General features: G+C 34.3%; 1 protein-coding gene across 1 annotated transcript in view; it reads left to right on the top strand.

The window, feature by feature from the left end:
• LOC128995843 (leucine-rich repeat-containing protein 1) overlaps positions 1 to 26,344 on the top strand; it is a 41,061-nt gene that overhangs the window by 11,909 nt on the left and 2,808 nt on the right. Inside the window, exons 3-6 of the mRNA XM_054420864.1 lie at positions 16,925 to 17,093; positions 18,263 to 18,396; positions 19,435 to 19,702; positions 20,374 to 20,604. Of these exons, the coding sequence (XP_054276839.1) occupies positions 16,925 to 17,093; positions 18,263 to 18,396; positions 19,435 to 19,702; positions 20,374 to 20,604 (802 nt within the window). The remainder of the gene's footprint in view (positions 1 to 16,924; positions 17,094 to 18,262; positions 18,397 to 19,434; positions 19,703 to 20,373; positions 20,605 to 26,344) is intronic.

Raw genomic sequence — 26,344 nt, 5'->3', positions numbered from 1 at the left:
ACGGTTTAGGGAGAAATTGGGACATTTTATGTTTTGAGGGTTAAAATTAAAAAAAAAAATAATTACCCCATAAAATTCCGTTCCCATAGTTCGATCACGCTGGTTCGTGGACTCGTTCGAATAAATTAAATGTCAGTTTACACGTTTGTAACTATAAGGTTGTGAATTTCATCAAAATCGGAAAGTAAATGTGTCCCGGGTCCAGGTCTTGCCATGCTACGGTAATACCTTATTTCATCTGGGAAATTTGCTACAAAAAACGTGACTATAGGTGTCTCCTGTGTGTAACGAACAAATTACCATTAAAACATAATAGCATTTAACTTAGCACTTAACTACATACAATACTTAGTTTCTTATACAATGGGTTACCTTTCAAGTTAGATTTTAGAAGTATTTTTTTACTGGGAATAAAATTAAGATTTGCCTCAGAGTATGTTTCTTAGAATTTACGTGGGCTATTGTAAAATTTCACCCTAGCTAGAGAGTCATTAAGGGTCCAAGTTTTGTATTTTTATAGAATTACTAAGATAGAAAGTATTTTTCTTTATTTATTGTTTTAGAGTGACTCATCCAACCATGTCACATTTGAAGATAAAATTTGATACAACTTGTCAATAACAAGTTTATAGAATGTTTACTTCTTTGAAATTATTAAATAAATATCTCATTAAAAATCTCAAAATCTCATTAAAATAAACAAACAATATACATTATATTTGTACTCTCATGGTAGCAAGCCTACAGACTAAACCAATTTACATTTACCTGATTGGAATTTCATTAAGCTATTTCCTTAAACATGTAAGATTTTTGTGATTTCAAATAACAGTAGGTTTATCGAGCAAATCCAAAAGCTAATATTAATCCGGTTTTCTTAACAAACTAATAACTATGAAGACAGGATTTTTTTGTAAATCTTATTTGCTCTACTTTGCTATCTGATACACTGTAAACTGAAACAGACCTTAAAAATGAAAATCATGTTAATAGATTCAAATAATTAAATGGATTTTCTTTGATGGGGGTGTTCGTACAGGTTGACAATTTTATGAAGGGTTTGAAAAGTAAAGGCTAAATTGTGTAAAGTACAATTTATAATTTGTGTAAGCCAATGCAGCGTTATTTTTAAAGTATATAGCTTAAATTATTATGAACTATATTAGTACATTTTTAAAGTAAAAGTTGAGATGACAAATAAAAAAATGTGAGTTTGCGTTTGGATAGAAATAAAAAAAAATAATTTTACAGGGTATTTCATCAATTCGAGTTTTGAATAGAATAGTATATTTTACTATAAAACCCATATATAAAAATTTGAACGAATGGTGTTTTTGGCCTCTGGGGACATCAAAATGAAAATTAAATCGGTCCCGGTCCTAGGTCTTACCACGAGACCTACGGTAGTCTATTGGCTATAGGGAAATTCGCTAAAAAGAATGATATTTGAATGCCATCCATAATACTAATGTAAAACGTTTAGATAAATCTTTACTATTTTCTATCGGTTCAACTTTTTATATATCATTTTACTCAAGAGACTCTCTAGTGTTAATTTTGATGTATAGTTTGTTTAGTTACTGTGATATAAACCTGTTTTAAAAGTTAACAAGGAAAACTGCTACTGAATTAGGGCTAGGCTACCCAAACCCCCATTTTTGGTCAATTCTGACTGAAAATTGCAAGTTTTTTGAATAGATCTGTATCGTATCATATTTTCGAAATTTTGTTTATAGTATAATTTGACTATAAAATAGTTCAATGAAATAGTTCAAAATTCAATAAGATAGTTTTTTTTATTTATATACTTTTTCTGGCTAATAAAACTTTAAGTTAATATCTATTCATACGTTCAGAAATTATAAACAAAATGAAAGTAAATGTTTTACAAGATTAAATCTATTATTGATTAGCATCACCTTTAAGCCTTTTTTCGTAAGAGGAATTTTTTAAAGTGTTTTCTAATTTGTTATAAAAACGGTAAACTTTTCCTAAAATCCACTTTTCAAACAAATAATTAGGTATACACATTTTTTCTTTAACATTTATGTAAAAAAAGCTATTATTAGTAAGTTTTGTATACCTTAAATTCCTACGAAAAATTGTATTTTTACCAAGCATTTACTTGAAAAAATTACAGTACCACTTTAACTGTTACTTTTTACGATTTGAAATTCCTCAAGGAAAATTCATCACAAAATTACACCAAACTTTGTATTTTTTAAGTATAAAACTCATCTCCTCCAAGTACAGTATGTAGTAGGTAGGGTTAGGTAAGTAGTAAGGTTATAGGTTCAAGATGCGTGTAAGTAGCGACTACTAGCATGTTCTAAAAGCGTCCCTGATAACGAATTAAAAGATAAAATTTTTTTAATATCAAAATTGTCTTGAATGTGACAAAACATATCTATAGACTATAGCTTGACTCAGCGCTTAGATAAATTGTTTGTCTGAAGTCACTTTGAACCGGAATTTCTTTGTTTACTATCCAAGTCACCATTATTATCACGGCGCGGTGGAATAATAACAAACTACACTATAGACTTTGGTCCAAAACATGTTACTTTTGGGCAGGCTTTTTAACATAAAAAATCAAGTTCTAGAAGAAAATCTTAACTATTGCTTTCACGAGTGAAAGTCAGTAGAGCGGAGCGCGATCACGTTTCATGGCTTTTGGTAAAGTAATAAATTATATCAACGTTTACAGATAGACCTATAATACAACTATTTCATCACTTTAACTTATCAGTTTGTCTCAGAACTATCTACATCTATAACAAGTTTTATAAGTAAAGATGTGGTCATTACATACATATCCTTTGTATCGATATTTTTCTATGTTTGCTTGCTAATGTCATCTGGCGAACCCACAATTCTGGTTGAACCCGACCAATCGACATTTTCTCAATCTTGGCCAGATTTGGCAGTTCAGGCAGAAATGATCATGCATGGATCCACATGATTAGCACATGTAATTTTGTTTAAAGACTTACCTGCTTTGAGAGAGTTGCACAGATAGATTTTGTTCATTTGACATATAAAACTTTGTTTTTCACCACACTATGATGTTTTTGGCTGTATACGTTAATTGGTGGCTGAAAGTTTCGTTTTGCTGGCCATGCCAGCTGTCATCGTAATTTGGGGACCTAGCAGGTTTTTACAGGCCGGGGCCGCAAAATCAGCTGTCCGCTTACTTACTTAAAACATGGATGCATTTTAAATACACAATCAAAATCCATAGCATTGCAATAGAATTGTGTTATTGCGTTGCCTAGCAACTATTAATTTTTATTTTTACTGATTCCTCAAATTATTTCTTCACATAACCTAAAGTTGTAGTTGTGTTGACTATCAGTGTGCATTATTATAGTGGTGAATAGTGGTAATAGGGTATAGTGTGGTGAAAAATAGCGTTCGTACCACGGACCGAAATGGGTTTGCAGCTCTCGATTGATCTAAGTTCTCGACATCGTCTCGAACTTAAAAACTACGGTATCTCGAGCCGGCAAAACCTCATTTTCGGCCCTTGGTAAGAAATATACTATTCAAGCAAGTGTTGTTCTACATTATTTCCCGTATTCATTTTCTACAAATATCAGACAGTTTTTGAGAATGCATTCGGAAATTTTCCTTTATTTGACACTTATGCGAATTAGGTATTTTATTGTAGAACGAAAACGCAAAAAACTATTTTAGGCTTACTTTGGGCAATAATATACCCCAAATCGTTGTGAATAGTGTCAAAATAACATGACAATCAAGTGTGTTGCCAACACGTTATCCTATCATCAAAAATATAACTCAAATCTTACAATATGTCGGAAGGTATAGAATGTGTTATTTAGACTCAGTTTCAAGACTTCAATAGTTTTTATGAAAGAAACGTACAATAGTCTGAAGACTGAAGTACCCAGTCTATTCTGTGTTACGGAAATCACAGGGCTGGCAATGGTATAAATGGAGCCTCAGTCGGTGTCTTGGCGTCTACGATCAGGAGAGTAATTAAAGTATCACGTTTTTGATATTTTGACTTGTGTCTTTAAAAAAATATACCATAAAAACGAAAATAATATACGTCTTGTCAACAATAGTTATTTGTGCAACTAGTGAGAAAAGTGAGCAATTGACTCACTCGAGAGAAATCCTTACTCACGAGCCGTAGGCGAGTGAGGAATGGTTTCTCGAGTGAGGCAATTGTACTTTGAACTCGAGTTGCACATTATACTTTTCCTACAGTTACCATAAAACAAATACATTTGTGAAGAAACATAACCTATTTTTACAAAGAAGTGAACTTTTAATATAACATTTAATGTGAAATGACAAATACAACAGTACAACAGCTGACCAGCTGATTTACAGCCAGTGCTGCCAACGTTTTTCGCGCGCATACAACGTTGCCTGCATGTTACGCGTTCACTATTTCGTGCCTTCACGTTGCAAATCTGGAGTGAGACAAAGTAATTAGAGTGAGACAATGTTAACATTGTCTCACTGATGAGCGAATTGGCCACTTTGCTTTCTCAAATCAGTGAGAGAACATGTATGTTAGGTAACTGTAGGAAAAAATAAGTATTCTGCCAGACAGCTAATTAGTTTATATTATAACTTATATACAGGGTGTCCAGCTTCGACTAAGTAGTTGGCAAAATAATTAACATGCTAAATTTCAAAGCTATAGCTCAAACCGAAGGAGCTATGAATGTTTTTGTACAAAGCACATACAGACAGACACGCTAAACGGTAACATTTTTTGCTTGTTACTCCCGAATAATCTGGTTATGTTTGTCCTAGTCGTAGCTGGACACCCTGTATTAAAAATGTATCCAATAAGAATGTTTGTCGCCGGCTTGTTCAGTATTATCGATCCAACTGTTGATAGTGGTGCCAAGATTTTGTACTCAATTAGTAATGTCATATCACTGGAAAAAGTGATATGTTTCGCGATAACTCAGGTGTCTTTAAACAATTTATACAACTTGTACATCACAGTAGCACAAATTAAACTCTTTATGATTATGTCAAAATCAATTAGAATTTTTTTTTACTACATGTACATGGACGTTTTATTTTATGATGGAAATTTTTAGTGTCCCCCCAAAATGGGGGATTTAGGGGACAACTAAAAATGTAACCCCCTTCGAGTGACACCTCATTTTTGAAGTGTTTACAAAAACAACTTAAAGAACGGTGAAAACCAGGGAGTTCGCTATCTCTTCTCTATCCAAAATTAGAGCCAATCACATTGATTTTTTAATCTCTTGTGTATACTGCAATACATTTGACGGGCTGCCATTTTGGATGGAGAAGAGAATGCGGACTGTGCTTTTGACTATTCTTCAAGTTTTTGTAAACACTCCAAAACGAGGTGACACTTGAAGGGGGTACATTAAAAAATTTTGAGTTGCCTCCAAAATCCCCCATTTCTTTGGGTACACTCAACATTTCCTTAATCATAAAATGAAGCTTCCTGCTGATTGCACGACCACCAAAAGGATATCTCTGTATATTTACTTAGAAAAATATTAGATGAAGGGTCTTGACTTTTATTCACCCTGTATATGTATTTGTCCAGATTAATTTAAATCAAAACGTCCATCAGGCATGGAACTATCATTAATTTTCTGTCTACAACAATTTTAAATAAACTAGTGCATCCCAACGACATCAAATAAATAATTCAGTGTAAGCTTGATGTTTCTCAACTAAAAGATCAACTAAGTAACAAAACAATGTATGTCTGTTGAAAATTAAATAACAGATACAGCAATCTCACAATCTAAACATTGAGTTTTACTTGTTGTTGAGACGGTCATGTAAGTCAAAGTCAACCCTTAAATCAACATGACTTAACAAAAGATAAGAATGCATAAGCTTGGCGTCAAACCATAAATTATTTCGATGATGAGTTCCTTTTAATATTTGAAACGCATCCCACACAAAACTAAAACCTACATTAAAATATGTTTTTGCATCTCATCTGACATTTTCGGGGTATCCAGCTGACATTTTCTAAGGCCAAAATCACGTGACCCGTGATCAAGAAAGCAAACTCCTTTGTTTGGTTATATTATCACATGTTATCCTCTCCACCTATCTAGAAACCAACTCCGAGACAAGAGGACCAAAATGACCTTTGGAATTTGGAAATACCCTTTTGATTAAAAAATCAACAAATATTATGTTAGAACTGCAAATAAAACAGAGCGTAAGAACATCAGGCGCCGTGCTGTGTAGGAAAATAATGACCAGAACTGTGTTTACACTCTGAATTGTTTATTCATTGCTTAATCTACAGTAGACGTGTTTCTTCAATAACTGGAAATCGTTGAAAAATCTGTCGAACTGTTTCGGAGAGGTAATATTTGGCAGGCTCCCTTTACAATAGTCATCTATATTGGGAAAGGTTTTGTTCCATTTTTTTAAAACATTTTCAATTGCATTGTCCAGATTCAAACAAACATCTTTGTTTGTTATTCTTCCATGATTCTGTTTTCTACGCACTACGCATCTGTGTGTAGTGCCGACTTTGAATCATAATTGCCGCCCGTTTCCCAGTAGGAACACACCACCAAGACCACATACAGACAGATGACTACGGACAAACTCAAAGATAACAGCAATGCATTGTCGGACTTAACCTGTTGTCACACAGATGCCGCGAAAATATCTCAGCCGATTTAAAAAATTAATGCTTGCAAGGCTTTTTGATATTTGTATAAAACAGCTATTTAGTTACAAATTATTACAGTAACATATGTGTTATGTTTTTCAGCCTTTACTCGGTCAGAATGTGTTCGATAATTATTAGTGAATTATTTTAAATTAACCCTTTTCAGATACTGAGGTAAATTGGAAAATTTTATGTTTTACCAGTTTCATCATTAATCTTTCCTACAGCTACCTGACAAAGTGGGCTTCATTGCACTGATTATAGCTCGCAAAGTAGCTTGCTGCGTTTACTAACTTTTCCCGCACTAGTTTTTGCCGCACTCATATTTTTGCCGCTGTAAAACTATTAAATATCAACTATTAATATCAAGGTTGCCTTGGCTTCTAGACTTTAGTGTAAGACTGACAACCATAGTGTAATCTCTTTGATAATTTTGGATACATATTCTGTTTATTCTGAAAATAAACTAATTACGACTTCACAGAAATATGTTCAACTTGAAGGTAAATCTTACAATTTCAATATTTTTGTGAACAATCTTCACAAACATTAAAATTCAAAGTCACACTTAACATCGATAAACATATTGAAAGATGTAAGAAGTTAGTGTCCCTGTTACAAAACGTTCCTACTAATTAATTATACAATAAACAGCTGTTTTCATTTAACTGTGAAGTATCCCAGAGACAGAAACTGATATGGAGAAACATGTGTTTAAATCGTAAACACCTCTTTAAAATCTAGTCACAGAGCATTAAAACTATTCAACCGTCTGGATAGTTGTTTTGAGAATCATAATTTAAGAAATATGATTGTCTAATCCCCTAAATAGTGTTACAGTAGTAAATTTATAGTGCTAAATATTTACTTTAAACAGATCTAATTTAACCTCTCTTCCATTGTTGCCTATTGTTGTTCTATATTGTTGTCTTTTTGCGACGCATTTCGAGCAATGCCTTCTAAATTTATTCATCGGATTCATGTTCAACACTTTGTCATTTCAAAGTCGACCTTTTCGTGAATTTGCGTCTGATTCAGCCTTTTACAAAATAATATCTACGCAGCTTTTTCTGTCTAATCGATGGTAAAGTTCAATCGAAACAGATTCCTCCACATAGTAATGCAATACATTTATTCAGATAAGCTTTTTCCACTCATCAATCACAGACTGTTCGTCTGAGCGGAGTTTAGCAGAAGATGTTTTATGATTCATTATTACGATAACCTCTGTTAACAGTTCAAAACATCATGTGTCGCTGCCGCTTTCGTTGATTGAAATTCGAAGAACTATTAAATTATTATCGTTGTTATCTTGTGGAAAATATGAACATAACCTCGATTGCTTTCATGACCTTTATTTGAGGATGAATTATAAACGTAGTAGTTATTGTGTTGGTATTAGTAATCAATTGATAAAGAATGTACAGTGTAGGAGCGGTTTATTTTTCCATTTCAATAAATTGACTGATCGTTTTATAGTTGACTTGAGTTACACGTTTGATTAATAAAGCCACTTTGAACTTCTTAATAGAGATTAAGCTATTAGCGTAGTAGGTACTCTTAGTAAGACCTGGACCCGAGACCAATTTACTTTTTCGCTCTGAGTTCCCTAGAGGCCAAAAACATAATCCGTTAAAATTCATTTATAAATGTGTCCGTTAGCAAGATAACTCGAGCAAATTTGATCCGATTTTGATGAAATTCGGTGTAAAGGTGTAAACCTACATTTATTCGAACGAGTTCGCGAACCATCATGATCGGTCTATGGTAACAGGGGTTTATGGGGGGTTTTATGGGGGATTTTATGGGGTAAAAATAGGGTTTTCCCATTTTTGCCCCTGAAAACATAAACTTCACAATTTATTTTCAAACCATTTTGTAGAGCTAAAAAAAACCAAATAATTTAGTATATTGAAGCGTTACTATGCGCCTAATGGTTACTGAAAAAATTCCAAAAAATTGTAGCCTTAATTTAAAATTCTTATGTTATTCTTACGGAGAATAAGTCAACTGTTGAAGTTTGCTTGTTTATGAACATATTTTGATGAAATTTGGAAAATACATTTATTTCTTACTAAACTATTAACATTTTTCAACAAAGAACACTTTTTTACCCTCCCTGTTGCAACAAACCTAAGTACTCCGAGTACTCGTTAAACAAATTCAATTAAAATAGGGAATACTTGTAAATAATGTAAATGTTATATTTTTTGGAGACATTTTAGTGTAAATCTAATCAGGCAAATGGACATTCACTTAGTCTGCAGGTTTGCTGCGGTGGGGGTATTTAAATAATGTAAATGTGTCGGAAATGTTAGTAGGCCTATTTATAGATAGCCAACCTGCCGACGCTGCCGAGCATGAAGTTTACCTCTGTAGAACACAATGTTCTGATCACGCAAACTAGTCCAGGAGCTGAGGGGGGTTGAGCATGCATGAAAGTAGTACGCAATGTTATTGCTGATTATTGTAATATGGACTGTGGTGATCAAAATTACGTATGTCGCCTATTTCAAAAGTGGTCGATAAGGTGGGGGCAAACATGGCGGTTTGCGCTATACGTTAAAACGCTGATAGTTCGAAAACTGTAAAAGATAGAACATCGGTTAAAACGTCGTTGTAATCCTAAAAATGTGGACAACAATAATGGTTATTGGGTCCGAGGTCGTGTCTCTATAAATAAACAAGTTATTGTATAAAATATGTAAAAATGGACTTTTCGTGTAGTTTTTTTACCGAAAGTAGAATTAATTTGTGAGTGTCGCAAAGAAGTAATATCAAATATCTTTGCTGATAGTTGTAATATGGTCTGTGGTGATACAAAATACGCATGTCGCCTACTTTTCAGGTGGTCGAGAACTTGGGGGGAGGGGGGCAAAGATGGCGGAACGCGCTATACATCGAAATGACTGTAGCTCGAGAACGATACGAGATAGGACATCGGTTAAAACCTAGTTTTAATCCAAAAAATATTACCAATAGAAAAGGTCGTTGGGTAAAAAGTCGTATCTTAACTAATAAAAAAGTTATAACAATAATAAGTTTAACAAAATCTACATCGTACAGCTATTTTTTTCGAAAATCGTATGGATTGTTGATAAATAATAGTGTAATTACTTAATTACTCGGCTAAATATTAACTAGATGCATTTTCTTATAAGAAAAAAATATATTATTACGAATACATATGGTTTAAAATGTAAAACACGGCCTTCAAACGCCTTGGGGTTCGTTTGTTAGGTTGCGTTATAATTGCTGCTGTTTTTAAAATAATGATTGCTTGTATTTTGTATTTCATTATACACTGAGTATTTAAATGAAATAATGATAAATAAATAATCAAACAAATAAGATAATAATTAAATATGATATATAATATATAGTAGTTTGATTCCATTGTAAATATAAACACCATAAACTTTAAATTTCTTGACCGCTCTCATGCATTAATTATATATAGATGTATATACATTTGTATCGAAGAAAATATTTACAATTTTTTATTATAAGGTATTTACTTTTGTAGTGATGTTTTTTATTTCATATAACTGTATTAAGTAAGAATCTGTTACATAATCATATTGTAATAACCTACAACATTATAATAATTAAAATTGGATTTGTAGTGGTAGTCTGTATTATGCATTTGAATGCGGCGAAACCCCAAGTATTATATGTAGTTTGGAGGCCGTGTTTTACATTTTAAACCAAATGTATTCGTAATAATAAATTTTTTTCTTATAAGAAAATGCATCTAGTTAATATTTAGCCGAGTAATTAAGTAATTACACTATTATTTATCAACAATCCATACGATTTTCGAAAAAAATAGCTGTACGATGTAGATTTTGTTAAACTTATTATTGTTATAACTTTTTTATTAGTTAAGATACGACTTTTTACCCAACGACCTTTTCTATTGGTAATATTTTTTGGATTAAAACTACGTTTTAACCGATGTCCTATCTCGTATCGTTCTCGAGCTACAGGCATTTCGATGTATAGCGCGTTCCGCCATCTTTGCCCCCCTCCCCCCAAGTTCTCGACCACCTGAAAAGTAGGCGACATGCGTATTTTGTATCACCACAGTCCATATTACAACTATCAGCAAAGATATTTGATATTACTTCTTTGCGACACTCACAAATTAATTCTACTTTCGGTAATAAATCTACACGAGAAGTCCATTTTTACATATTTTATACAATAACTTGTTTATTTATAGAGATACGACCTCGGACCCAATGACCATTATTGTTGTCCACATTTTTAGGATTACAACGACGTTTTAACCGATGTTCTATCTTTTACCGTTTTCGAACTATCAGCGTTTTAACGCATAGCGCAAACCGCCATGTTTGCCCCCTCCCCCCCACCTTATCGACCACTTTTGAAATAGGCGACATACGTAATTTTGATCACCACAGTCCATATTACAATAATCAGCAATAACATTGCGTACTACTTTCATGCATGCTCAACCCCCCTCAGCTCCTGGACTAAACGGGTGTTGATCTGAAATTTTGTGTTAATTGGTTACGTAATACTGGGGGCTTTTATTAAAATAGGGGGTAAATCCAGCTAAAACTCTACTATTGTTAATTATGTGTTATATTTTAATTGTTCCTGGTAGCCTTTATTAGGCAAGTAGATTCAAACAGCAAAAGTACTGTTCAATGGGGATTCAACACGTGTTGGCAAAAATCAGCTGATAGTTATCGTTTTAAAGGTGAATCAAGTGGAGGGGATGGATCTCCTCCCCTAAAATCACCTTAATTATGTGACCAGAGTATAATTAACTGTTTCCAAGAAATCCTTAGACATAGTCAGTCATCTGTTCATGCAAAAGAAAAGAATAGGATCATTTTATAACATTTTCTTTAGATCTCACTTAAAGCTATACATGATGCGTTTTGGAAAAAACTTCATGTTACATCTTAATACGCTACATGAAACTTTGTCGGTTGAACTCCTCCGCCATTTCTTAACCGATTTTATCCATTGACGTCTCATTGGAAAGAGCGTGTCGTGTAGATTTGCAAATTGGCCTTACATTTTTGAAAATGCCCCTTGGGCTCTGCCCCAGTGGCTTTAAAAGTTCCCATGTTATCCTTATGAAGAACATAATTGTTTACGTTTTGATCAGCTGTATAATTGAATTGCTGTTATTTATTTTTCAATTCAATGAAAAGCATTGAATACATTTATTTACTATTTGAGTTTGTGTAAACATAACCCCCAAGATAGATCGTGTTAGTATGGTTGTATCTTAAATTTGTACATTTATCGTTGTTTTGTGTAGCTATAATTTGTTTATTTGTTTTTTTTTATGACTCCGACTCCGACGCGACGACAACGAAACATAGTCAGGAGGCGTAATCGTGATAACGACCGCAGTTACAGAACAGTGGCGCGTAATAGGCTTATAACTCATAACTCATTTATTGAACCAAAATAACAAATACAAAATTTGCATTGGTCATGTCAATTAATAGCGTAGAACTAAAATTAAAATAAACAATAGACAATGTTGCTTCAATAAAACAATACCAATTACTTCTTTAAAAAAAAAAAAAAAAAAAAAAACTAACTAACTAAACCCATCAGCGACACAATCTCGAACACTGTTAGGCCCCTGAATATGTGGTTTGACCTAGAAATAATTAGAACACAGATGAAACCATTGTTGTTCGATAGTGAAAAGTATTGTGAATAACATATCAAAAGTCTCCAAAAATATCTTTGGTGGAACACCACCATTTTTCCAAAATGGCGGCCAATTCCAGTAGTTTTTTTGCTTTTTATTGAAATTCTGACTTTCCAGTCAATATTGGTGAAAAGTCGTCAATACATTTAATGTTCCTCCGTAAATTACCTTTAAAATGATACCAAATACATGTACCTACAACAAAAAATAAACCCCGTAGAAATAATAAAATATTTCAAGTAAAAATATTTTTTATAAATTAATGTAATAGTCCAAGCAAACTAAAAAAAACCAGACACTGGGATCGTATAAAAATTTGCAAGTAAACATTTTATGGTTTTATTGTTATTGTTTTGGTGTGCAGAGTGACATACCAAAAGTTGCAAAAATCAGTCCACGGGAAACCCCTAAATTAAGGAAAAAATGGCGGCTTTTCCCAATATTGGACAAATTTTGCAACAAAAGATACCACATGTTTTTTTGCACATTTTTCGAGATATTGACTTGGAACCACGACCGATATTTATTGGATGGTCCGTACTTAATTTCAATAGGGAATGCTTTTTGGGCCGCCATCTTAGATCAGCCATATTGGATCTGCCATATTGGATATAAATATTTTTTAATGTAAATATAGTGTTGTGACACATCATTATGAACTAGATTTCCACGCTGATTTCAATGCTGAAATCCGTTTTTAAATACGTTTTTTCGTTGCTTAAGATATATTAAAACGAAAACTCTTCCCTATACATCAGTTATGGACGTATCGTAAGTTACTTTGAAAATGCGTTTGGATTATTTTTCTCCAGGTATTATTATTGCTTGCAGTTCGTTCTAGCCTTAAAATATTCAGTGATAAAAGATCTTTCATTTTAGTTAGCTTTCATTTTGTTTTATTTATAGTTAAAACAGACTAGTTATAAACGAGGTACAAACCCCAACACAAAATTAAATTAAACTTTTTTTATCAGTTTTTGTTAAAATATTTATATCTCGGGTTGTTAATATGTTAACAAGTTCATTCTGGTATCAAAGTACTCAGTAAATGTTTGGCTTTAATTTTATTAATTATTAAATGACACATGACAAATTTAAAACGAATCATGTAGGCCTACCTTCAATGAACTTTTGAATGAATTATTGTTATTTTGAAATTTGTCTTTAGTTAAAGACATTTATCCCCAATTCTAAATAAATCCCAATAAGGAATCCATAGCTAAAATAAAAGTCAATACTTGAACGAATAGCTATGACGAGTTTTTCCCGTTTTCACTCTGGACAACACTACAAAATAAAACCATAAAACGTTTTGTTGAAATTTTTTAAAGGCCATATCCTATATTTATCTAAATATAATTTCCAAGTTACACAGTTACAGTTATATATAAGCTCAGTTATTTATAAGTAAGTTAGTCACATGTACCATCAGTCAAACACCACTTCCAATCTGTTGGATCTGCTGGTGAACTATTTCCACGCCAAACTTGAACCTGATAGTACAACCTTAGACTGTGGTAGTTTTCAATGTGTTTTTAAATTGTCAAAGTACGAAACGTCCATAAGAAATGTATGGGAAGAGTTTTCGTTTTTATATATCTTAAAATCATAAAACGCTATTTAAAAAACTGATTTCAGCATTGACATCAGCATGGGCATCTAGTTCATAATGATGTGTCACAACACTATAATTACATTAAAAAATATTTATATCCAATATGGCAGATCCAAGATGGCGGCCCAAAAAGCGTCCCCTATTGAAATTAAGTACGGACTGTCCAATAAATATCGGTCGTGGTTCCAAGTCAATATCTCGAAAAATGTGCAAAAAAAACATGTGGTATCTTTTGTTGCAAAATTTGTCCAATATTGGGAAAAGCCGCAATTTTTTCCTTAATTTAGGGGTTTCCCGTGGACTGATTTTTTGCAATTTTGGTATGTCACTCTGCACACCACAACAATAAAAATAAAACCATAACATGTTTACTTGCAAATTTTTATACGATCCCTGTGTACGTTATTTTTAGTTTGCTTGGACTATTACATTAATTTATAAAAAATATTTTTACTTGAAATATTTTATTATTTCTACGGGGTTTATTTTTTGTTGTAGGGACATGTATTTGGTATCATTTTAAAGGTAATTTCAGGAGGAACATTAAATGTATTGACGACTTTTCACCAATATTGACTGGAAAGTCAGAATTTCAATAAAAAGCAAAAAACTACTGGATTTGGCCACCATTTTGGAAAAATGGTGGTGTTCCACCAAAGATATTTTTGGAGACTTTTGATATGTTATTCACAATACTTTTCACTATCGAACAACAATGGTTTCATCTGTGTTCTAATTATTTCTAGGTTTTGCTATTTATTTTCTTATTTTAAGGCGCCTATGTAGTTAACCCTTGGCCAAAAGTATTTTTTTGATTTGCTTTTTAAAGCTGTTCAAGTCCGACTCCAGCTGAAGGGAGGGAGGGAGATTAAAAAGTTTAATGCCATTGTAATGAAAGTGTCTCTTGAAAAATGTAGTTGAATGAGATGGCAATTTAAGATGAGAATTGTTACGTAGTGAATAGGAATGTGTAAGTAAAGATTGGTATTGGTATAAGTTTTTTTAATGAGAATCAAAGTTTCCAAAATGTATATTGAGGGAAATGTTAAAATTTGGGATGAAATAAAGTATTGCCTGCAAGATGTTCTTCTTTTCAAACCAAAGACTGCCCTAACTGCCCTCTTCTGGAGTCGGAAAAGGAAAGACGTTTTCCCACACTCACACACTCACACCCCCACACCGCGTATATCAGGTGCGGGAAAATCACTCCATAATATGCTATAATTAGAACATCACATTTTGCAAACTTAGAAAGTTGGCGGGGAAGAAAGATTCCCGAAGAAATCCTTCTACACACAGTGTCAAATATGGGAATGAAAGCGCAGGTTTTGTATCGAGCACCAATCTCAAGAACTTAACCTGATCAGTTGCCTCGAGCTAAACATCATTCAAAAGGAAATTGTTTTGTTTTTACCAGCTGAACTTATAGAAAAATTTACAAATTCAGTTTTTCTGGCATTTAGACTCAATGAGTTGTCCTCGAACCACTGCATCATGGAGCTCGCTTGCAAAAAGGCCTTTATTTCGAGTTCATCGAAATTTTGATCAGAAACCGAGAGCGACGTATCATCAGCAAACAGACAAATGTTTCCAGAATTTACAATTGATGGAAGATCATTCACAAAGACAAGGAACAACACCGGACCGAGGACTGACCCCTGAGGCACGCCACGAGCAGACTCGCAATGGGGTGAGCGGTAGGTATTCAGATATCCTAAGTCATCCACCGCCTGAATCATCACAAACTGATGCTTCCGTCCTGTAATGAATGACTTAAACCATTGCAGTGCCAGCCTTCGCACTCCAAGACAAGAAAGCTTATCAAGAAGCAATGCGTGATCCCAATGCTTAACTCATCACAGTCAGCACCTGACCCTGGACAATCTCAACTATTACGTTACAAATGCGCCCTACCCCAAAACGACTTTTCGTTCTCAATTGGCCCTCTATCAATTAATTACCTGTGTTGCCTGTACAGCGAGACATTTTGAGAAGGAGAAAACCGGCCGGAATGCTTTAGGTTTATCAATAACGAAGGTAAACATGGCCATGATCTGAGTTACACAACGGTAATCTTTGAGTTGACTCTTTAAAACTCATTGTAAATGTGACTGTTATTCGTTTTGAAATAACTCCTGTAATACTTTGCAATTGCTCGAATTCGAGCAACATGTGCACTGTTATAGTAAATTTCAAAATTAACACAATTTACATCTTGCGTAAAAAATCCTCACTAGTCCTATGAATAAAAGTACTAAGTACAGTAGGCGTATCAGTGACCGTTTGTATTGTATTTCATACATACACGTTGAAAGTTTATACTTGCAACAACAAACGATTTTTGATGTGACATTGAACGTTTTTTGTATGTGATGATTCTTAAAAGTATTTTTTGAGAAAAGTCAGTAGCTTTATGGTTTGAAAGTGGACTAGGGATGAGCATCGATAGGTCAACCATCTATGTTCACCATTGATGGTAACATCGACGTCAACCATCGATGTACCGATAACATCGTTGCGAAAACATCGATGTTTTTGGGACTAAAACATCAAAATTTATTTTGTTTATCTTCCGCTTTTTGTACTATCCAGTAATGGAAAACACCGATATCTCAATACTTGGCCAAAAACATCGGTAACCTATCATCGACGTAAAAAGCATCGAACATCAATAGAAAAACATCGATGTTACGAAAACATCGACTATCGATGCTCATCCCTTAACTGGTCCCAGCTGTCCCTGATCATTGAGCTTTAAATAATGATCCTAGCTAATGAAACAGCTGATCTTAGTCAGTAACAGGTGCAGATCATCTCACTCCATCCTCCAATCATATTTGGGGGGACGCACCTAGGGTGCATCCCCATCGTAATTGATGATGATTTAATTGATCTATCTACGCTATCTAACAGATATATGATGTTGCAGCGGTCTGCCAGATACAGTGTTTCTGGGGCTGGGTCGCACCGAGTTCCTCAGTCTGGCTGACAACAGCTTGCCTGTCGTCCCTCATCACATTCTGCGGCTGATGCCCATCATCAAGACTCTGGACATGAGCAGGTGCAAGATCACAACTCTCAGAGGCCGCGACTTCCAGGTAGGATCGATATCTTTGTTTCCGTATAATACTTTTCACTTTATATGAAAAAAAAGATCATTGGTTTTGTTCACTACCTAGTGTTTGGAGACTCTATGGGGAGTGTGACAGCCAGTGGTGAACCTGTTAATGATAAAATAATTTAATGGGAATAATTAGTTTGCAAGATATGTTCTGACGTCAAGACTATTCAGTGGGTTGTTTCATATAATACTGAACACATTGTGAATGTGAAATATAAGCTAAATGCGGACAATTCATTCTTGTTTCTGAGTGACCACAAAATAAAGTACTGACAGGATTCTGTTGTTTGCTTTTATAAGTTCTGATGACCATAATAATCGTGCATAATTCTAGTTTATGTCAGTGTTCACCAGAGCCGGCCTTAGGCACAGGGGGGGGGGGGGGGGTGCCGCATAGATCTCGAGGGCCCACAATACAAGTAAAAAAATTTTTCTGTCATTTATTAAAAAAAATGGGAGGAACACTAATATTATGCATTAAAAATTTTGTTGGTTTATTGTTGAGATACTGCTTTTTTTGGTAGTAAGGGGCTCCTCTCTGAATGATTACACTGGGCCCCGCACCATACCCAAGACCGGCTCTGGTGTTCACTGTAATAAGCTGGGGTAATTGTACCGCTACATTATTCTGAACCTGAAACTGGTAACACATGTATCAGCTGTTTTCCTATACAAACATATGAAATAAATGTTTTCCAAGCTGATCTGATGAAAAACTGCTGTGGTCATCTTGTAAAGTTTTTCAAACAGTTTGTTTCAATAAAGATACCCTTAGGATGTTAAGTAGTAAAGTATACAAATAAATATAATCTTAACTCTTAATATAGGTAGTTAAAAAACACACTTTGATTAGTCTCATCATCCCTTCTCTAAGTCAAACCATTGACTTTAAATTCTTTAGAACAAAAATTTTAAAACCCAGACACAAATATCCGTTGGAGGTTGTTGGAGGAATGTGTTGTGCTTAAGCAGGTGTTCTATTTATACAGGGTATCCTGTAAGTAAATACAAAGAAATGAGTAATAGGTTTATTGAGTCAAAATAATGTGAAGTTATAAGCCCTTTAGATTTCATATTATCATGGTTGGTGACATAACTGGTAGCTCAATTAGTCTATTGTTCTGTTATGTGTTTACAATATTTCAGAATCTGCCTCTTTTAAGGATTCTTCTCCTCGCGTCTAACGCTGTATCTCGCATGGATAACAATACATTCCCTGAGTCCCTGACAAAACTTCACTTGGCTCGAAACTCTTTGACTACTTTAAATGGGACTTTAAGGTAATTGTTATTAAGATACATAGAGAAAAAAGAGAGCTATTATTATATTTACTGTAAACAACAGCAAAATCTATATGCAGATATCTTTACTCCATAATCTCATACAGAAATAATTTAAATCTGTGTTCAACAAAGGGTGTTGTTTTTAAGTGGTAGTTCAGGTATAATTGTTTTAAAAGTGCATTTACAAAGCTATTTTCTGTTTTTCAAAAACTTGTGTCCGGCTATTGCATGTTATCCTGAATGGTGATTTATTAATTGTGTTATTTAGATGTGTCCTTAAAAATGTTGTACCGTACTAAACTTTTTCAATAGTCATCACTCTTGAAGAATCAAACGTAATACTGTAGTTTATTATAAATGAAACTAAATATCAATATTTTGGCAATTTTGTAAAAGAGAAGTAGTGTTTGCAATAGTATGTTAATGGCATTGCTACAATGACATTGTTAATGACATTGGTACAAGACAGGTAACCAAAAAAGCCTAAATTAAATTTCAAATTCATTTTTTGTGCTTATTTTTGAGTCTATTTGAATTTATAAAGGGATTCTGCACATACACAGGAAAATATCTTTTTAACAGTATGATAGTTTCCCTGCGATGCACACGAGCCGAGAAAAGAGGTTTTAAAGAAACATGCTAGCCTAATAAAGGCTATAGATAGATTCCTTTTCAGACCAAGTTTAAAATGGAGATGTTATTCAAACAAAAGAGAATCAATTTGGATTTCATGCTTGAAGGTTAAGATTGCATGAAAATTAATTGATATTGAAATCTCTTCTCAGGCCATCACAAAGTTCAATTTTAATCTGGAAGGTCACTAACACATTATCTTCTTTTTTATCAATGACTTAAATTTTCACAATTTTTATGCTACTGAAATGTATTGTTATAGTATGTTTGATGAATAAGGTTTTGGATTAAATTAATTAAATTTGAATTGCGTTTTGTTAATATTTTAAGTGTTAACCTTAACATTGTGTTAACCTCATTGGAGACTATAGGAAAATGAAAGAATGTTTTGTCATCCAACAGAAACCTGGCGGGGCTGGAATGGCTTTTCATCAACGAGAATGATCTTTCTTCTCTAGATGGCGAGTTGCCTGAAATGATTCCCAACTCCAAACTCGCTCTTCTCGACGTTTCCTACAACAGACTCGAACGACTTCCGCAGGAGCTGCGACATTTCCAAGCACTTAACGTTCTCTTTGCTCACGACAACCAGATAACGGCTCTGAATGGAGCTCTCTCCAAGAACCGGAGATTGGAGAGGCTTCATCTTGACAAAAATAATTTGACAACGGTAAGAGGAATGTACGAAACGGCTACACAAGGAATTCTAATATCTATGTCAGTTTTATTCAAGCAACTTAATCAGAATCTAGTGATGAATAAAGTTTTTCCACGAATTAGCTTTTGTAATATTGAAACACCAATAAGACTTAATTGTGTCTTTGACATTGTTGAATTTCTAGAATTTGAGGAATTGGAACAACCATGGTAAGGCCCTCAACTCCATAATTAGTTATACTTTAGCTCAACTTTACACATTAACAATAGTTAGCACAGTGAGTATATTTTTTGGAGAAAAAAATAGTTTCAAACCTATAATTATTCCTTTTAGAGATAGGTAAGAAAACACTGTTCCTTTGCAGCATTCTCTCTTAAATGAAGCTCTGCTTCACCAAGGCCCCACTAGAAAAACAGACCATGCAGCGTGGGTAATGCAACACTACGTCACAGTGGTGGATAGTTCTACTAAAGTTGCCAGGCGTAAACAGCCATCAGATATGGCAGTGAATATATCCACAAGTGTGACGTCATGGATCCTGCAGCCTGCAGCATGACCTGTTTTTCTAGTGGGGCTTTGGCTTCACACAACAATTTTATTTACTTTAAAGATAGAACTAAAACAATTAAAATTTTTAAGTAACTCGTTTACAAATTATCGACTGATCCAGACAATCTGTGCAGCTCGCTCCAGACGACTTTGCAGAAGTTGAAGCTCTTGAGTTCTTGAAGCTTAGCTACAATCAGCTGACCTCCCTGAATTCTTCGTTGCTTCCTCTGCGCTCACTGAGACTACTCAACCTCACTCACAACTACCTAGAGGAGTTCTCACTCCAGGACATCAGAGGTCTGAGACACCTCACCATCGTAGACATCTCTCACAACAAGATCTCTCGTCTTGGCGGACGAATGGAGGTCAGTCTTAGTTAGAAATATCATCATAAAGGGTTTATATTGTAAAGAGAAATTGTTTGAAAGTGTTTTCAAGTAGGCACTGTGCCGAAGGAATTGTTGCTTAAGGAAGGGCAGTTGTGTAAGATGTGACAATGATGAGATGTGTGGGAGGGGAGGCTGAATCCCAATGGAAAATTGGAACAAAACCAAGACCATGCCTTGGGTCCAGACTGTGGGTTAAATTGTTCTCAATTGAGCTGCAAACTCCTTAGTTTGAGTTTTCATTAAAGTAATTTTTAGCATCATCTAAACAACCCTACTTTTGGGTAGTTGTACTTGTTTGTGTTATTGTCAATGTTTGTGGGACACAAGTAAAGTTTGCTTCGTAAGAAACTTTTGTGGTAGGTTGGTGGACTGTCTCCAACATAATTGTGTATAATTCAAGGTTAGATTGAATAGAAAAGTAATTACTGCCACATCGAGTAGGTACAAGACAAAAATTATCACTTCTGTTGTATATTATTATATCTGTTAGTCTGGACTCATTAATTAATTTTATTTCTATTTACAGCTGATGTAATATTTTCAATTCTAAGTTTGAGAAATGAATAAAAACAAGACATTATTTTTAGTTCTTACAATTATGTGTTATAATTATTTAATTCAATAAGTACGTAACAATGGCGACTCAGAGGTGAAAATAAAAAGATTAGGCATTAATTACAAGCTTGAAGAGAACAGGACATTCTAAATGGATAATCAAGAAGTGACTGAACATAACAAAGCAATATTGGAAACATTACAAGCCCAGACTGCTGCTCTTGCCCATTTAGTAAGACAACTTGCAAGTCATAGACCAGAAAACAATGGGGAAGACAGTAAAGTCACAACACCTATCTTAAATTCTTCTGTAACCTTTGAATCTTTTAATGAAAAGTGGAAACATTCAAATCTTATAAAGAGAGATTAGAAAACTTCTTTGAACTGAAAAAGTTACATGGAGAGTCAAATGAAATCAAGGAAACAAAAGCAAGAATATTGATAAATGCACTCGGTGCTAAATATTATTCCCTTCTATCAAGTTTAACAGCACCTGACCTTCCTTCAAAAGACTATGAAACCTTGACTGATTTACTGGGGAAACAGCTCTGTCCACAGACAAATGTTCTCACAGAACGACACAAATTTTTATCAAGGGAACAAGGTACTAATGAATCAATTTCTCAGTACATTACAGTTTTAAAACAACTATCTATATCTTCAAAATGGAATTGCCAAGAAAAAAATTGTGGGAAACCAGTAAATAGCATTTTACAAGCCCAATTTATTCGTGGACTTCGTGACAGTGAAATTAGGGAACAGATTCTCCAGCAAGGAAACGAAATCAGTTTTGAAAAAGCAGTTGAAATTTCACTAGCAATTGAAGCTGCTAAAATACAAAACAAGTTATACAGTACCGATACAGATGTTAAACAAATTTCTAAATCCAGATCATCGAAAATTGTGTCTCGTTTCGATTCTATGAGAAATAAAGCTAGAAAAAGCCAACAATCATCTAGAAACTTCAAGAGAAGAAGTCTGCTTACAGAACTTGGATTAGAAAATACGTGTTTACGCTGTGGGAAGAATAATCACAAAGCATCAGATTGTAGATCCAAGAACCTTTATTGCAAATCTTGTAATAAGCAAGGCCACATAGAGAAAGTCTGCATTTCATCTCTTATAAGGCAGCCAATAAAGCAAGTACAAGAATCAGAATCTGAAAGAAGCGACGTAGATTCTGAATATTACTGCAATCAGGTAAAAACTGTACCTATTCATTACAATTTAGGTGAACCTCGAGACGATCCTTTTGTAGTCACAGTCAAGGTTGGTGGAAGCTCAAAACAATTTGAAATTGATTCTGGCAGTCAAGTTACTATAGTATCATTAACTGATTTTCAAAGTTTGAAACTGAATTGTGAGTTGAAACCATCAAATGTAAGGTTTCGTTCATATACAAATCAATCTTTTTCACCAATAGGCGTAGCAAGGGTACCAATTTCATTCAAACAGATTAAAACTCACGGTAATTTGTATGTTGTAAAAGGGAACTACACTCCTATATTAGGTAGAGACTGGATTAGAAAACTAAACGTACAAGTATCAGCGGTTAATTTAATAAATACTGGTAACCGTTTGGACCCAGACAAGAATAATATCGAATCAATCAAAACTGAACTCTTAAACAAGTACAAAGATGTATTTCAATCAAATATAGGTGTCATTCCAAATTGTTCGTTAAAACTGAAAGAAAATGCAAAACCCATATTTATGAAGCCTAGACCTATTCCTTATGCCTTGCTAGACAAAACTAAAAGAGAAATACAATCCTTAGTTGATCAAGGGGTCCTAGAAAAAGTTGATCACTCGGCGTGGGGTACTCCACTAGTTATTGTTCCTAAGCCAGATCAATCTGTAAGGATCTGTGCAGATTATAAAATTACACTAAACCCTCAACTAGAAGATACTCAATATCCTATTCCCAGAATCGAAGATCTTTTAAATAAATTAAATGGAGGAAAATACTTCTGTGTTTTAGATCTGCATAAAGCTTATTTACATGTACAGTTAGAAGAAGAAAGTCAAAACTATGCTGCAGTTTCCACTCCATGGGGAACTTACAAAGCAAAACGACTCTTTATGGGTATCACAAATGCACCAAAAGAGTTTCACAAAATCATTGACCAGGTAGTATCTAACTTAGATGGAACTATTGCATATTTTGACGACTTTCTTATTCAAGGGCATTCTTTTGAAGAGTGCTATCAAAGACTAGAAATGTGTCTCCAGACGTTGAGGAAATATGGTTTACATGTAAACATGAATAAGTGCAAATTGTTTCAATCTGAAATAAATTACCTCGGACATCGTATAACAAGTCAAGGTGTCACTAAATGTCAAAATAAAATAGAAGCTGTTACAAAAGCACCTCGTCCAACTAATGTAGAGGAAGTTAGATCATTTCTCGGGTTGGCACTGTACTATGCGAAGTTCATTCCAAATGCATCTTCAATAATTCATCCATTAACTCAGCTTCTAAAGAAAGATGTTAAGTTCAAAAGGAATAACAAATGTGAAAACGCTTTCAATCAAATCAAAGAAGAAATCACAAGTGAAAGAGTGTTGACTCCATTCAATCCGGACTATCCTGTTACGTTAGCTACGGATGCAGGACCTACTGGTCTTTCAGCAGTACTGTCCCATGTCATAAATGGTCAAGAAAAACCCATCGCATTTGCTTCCAGATCCTTAACTAAAAGTGAAGCGGCTTATAGTCAACTTGACAAAGAAGCCACTGCTGTGTATTGGGGTATTAAGAGATTTTATCAGTATCTTTACGGCAGAAAATTTATATTGATTGTAGATAACAAGCCACTTCAACAAATATTCAATCCAAGGAAAGCCATGCCAGTCATCTCAGCACATCGATTATTAAGGTACGCCCAATTCTTAAGTGCATTCGATTACGAAATCAAACAGAGACCATCAAAAGAACATACAAATGCAGACTACTTTTCTCAAAATCCAATTCCTCTGGATGTAAAGTTGGTGAACTTCCTTGAAGACTCATACAAGGTAAATCAGACAACTCTTGACATGATTACAGACACCTCAGCTATTACCGCAGACACAATCAGATTAGAGACAAATAGAGACCATGAATTACAAAGCCTTAAAAGAAAGCTTCTTGAAGGAGAAATAAAAAATCCAGAATTCACCCTTCATTCCGGTATTATTATGCGAGGGTCAAGGGTTTACATCCCTAAAACACTTCAACCAACAGTACTAAAAGAATTACATTCATCTCACATTGGAATAGTGAAAATGAAGAGCATTGCTAGATCATTATGTTATTGGCCTGGCATAGATGCTGCAATCGAAAGCATGGTAAAATCATGTAAAAGCTGTGCTGAAGTAAAAAAACAATCCAGTCAAAGCCCCTCCTCACATTTGGGAAGAACCTCAAGAAAACTGGCAAAGGATTCACGTAGATTATGCCGGCCCTTTCAAAAATCACTATTTCTTTGTGGTTGTAGATGCCAAATCAAAGTGGCTGGAAGTAAAAATGTCCTCAAAAGCCCCTACCTCAATAACAACAATACATGCACTGGATGACCTATTTTCTCGATATGGACTTCCTTACACCATTGTTTCTGACAATGCTTCTATATTCAAGTCTGATGAGTTCACTAAATTCTGTCAGGATAACGGGATAATACAACGTTTCTGTGCACCAAACCATCCTGCAACAAACGGTCTGGCTGAGCAATCAGTACAAAACTTGAAACAAAAACTCAAAGCAATGACTGAAGATACAGGAAGTCTGATGGAAAAGCTGAATCTTTTCTTATTTAAGTACCGCTCAAGCCCTCTTAACAATGGTAAAACGCCTGCAGAACTATTTATGAACAGGACTATACGTACTAGGTTACATCTCATACGTCCTATGGGAAATATAACAAGAAAAATACCTGATGATCATTCTGCCAAAATAAGATTACTAAATCCAGGAGATAGAGTTCAAGCCAGAAACTATGTAGGATCTACACAGTGGAAATTTGGTACAGTTTTACAACGTTTGGGAAAACTTCATTATCTATCTATATATTAATAGGCAAGCATGTTTCTTTAAAACCTTTTTTCTCAGCTCGTGTGCATCGCAGGGGAAATCTACGCATACTGTTAGAAAGATATTTGCCTGTAGATGTGCAGAATCCCTTTATAAATTAAAATAGTCTAAAAAAAAGCACAAAAAACGAATTTGAAAACTTAAAAAAATTAACATGGACCAACTGGGTTGCCATGATGGTGACGAAATAACAACAAAATGTAAACAGAAAATCAAAACAAATGGAAGAAATCCCAATCACATGTTTTATTTACAGTGTGGGGAGAAAATAGAGAAGTCTGTACATTAATTATTTTTGGTCGAGTTTCGACCACAGGACGACCACTAGTATCATCTTATTAGACAATCGAAACAAAATAAAGAGACATATTAACCAGCTCAGAAAAACACAGGTTGAAGCTAGTGGGTTGTCAAAAACACCAAGATATTTTCATAGATACCAAGAAGCAACCCAAATCATACCAAGTCAAACAAATGTTTGTAGCTCTCCAAATGTCTTGCCATGGAACACGCCTTTAGGGGATCCTGCACCATCAAGTCCCTTTTCTCCTCAAATCTTACCTCAGCCTCCAATGAATTCCTCAGAGATAACCACATCTGGATCAAACATGGATTACACAGTGTCAGAGCCACCTGTAGGTGCTAACCAACAAAACATGGAAGAACCTTCAGCATATATTGAAAATATTGTAGAATCACCGGTTCATAACCAACCACCATTGCAGTTAAGACGATCTTCGAGAATAAGGAATTTTAAGAAATGTAGTTGTTGCAAGTGAATGATGAACTAACGTTGAAGTCAAGTGGGGGAGAACTGTTGTATATTATTATATCTGTTAATGGACTCATTAATTAATTTTATTTCTATTTACAGCTGATGTAATATTTTCAATTCTAAGTTTGAGAAATGAATAAAAACAAGACATTATTTTTAGTTCTTACAATTATGTGTTATAATTATTTAATTCAATAAGTACGTAACAACTTCCTTTCCTACATATTAATAATTCAAGACTAAATTATATGGATGTAGCACTGAATTAACAGTAAGCCAGTATTACAAGGGTGGATGTCGTTTGTGTCATAGAT

The sequence above is a fragment of the Macrosteles quadrilineatus genome, unplaced genomic scaffold (assembly GCF_028750875.1).
Source record: "Macrosteles quadrilineatus isolate MER2022 unplaced genomic scaffold, UCM_ALF_1.0 Scaffold_5__1_contigs__length_97177068, whole genome shotgun sequence".
Classification (NCBI taxonomy): Eukaryota; Metazoa; Arthropoda; class Insecta; order Hemiptera; family Cicadellidae; genus Macrosteles; species Macrosteles quadrilineatus.
Note: the sequence above shows the minus strand (reverse complement) of the source record. Positions and strands in the feature narration are given on the sequence as shown.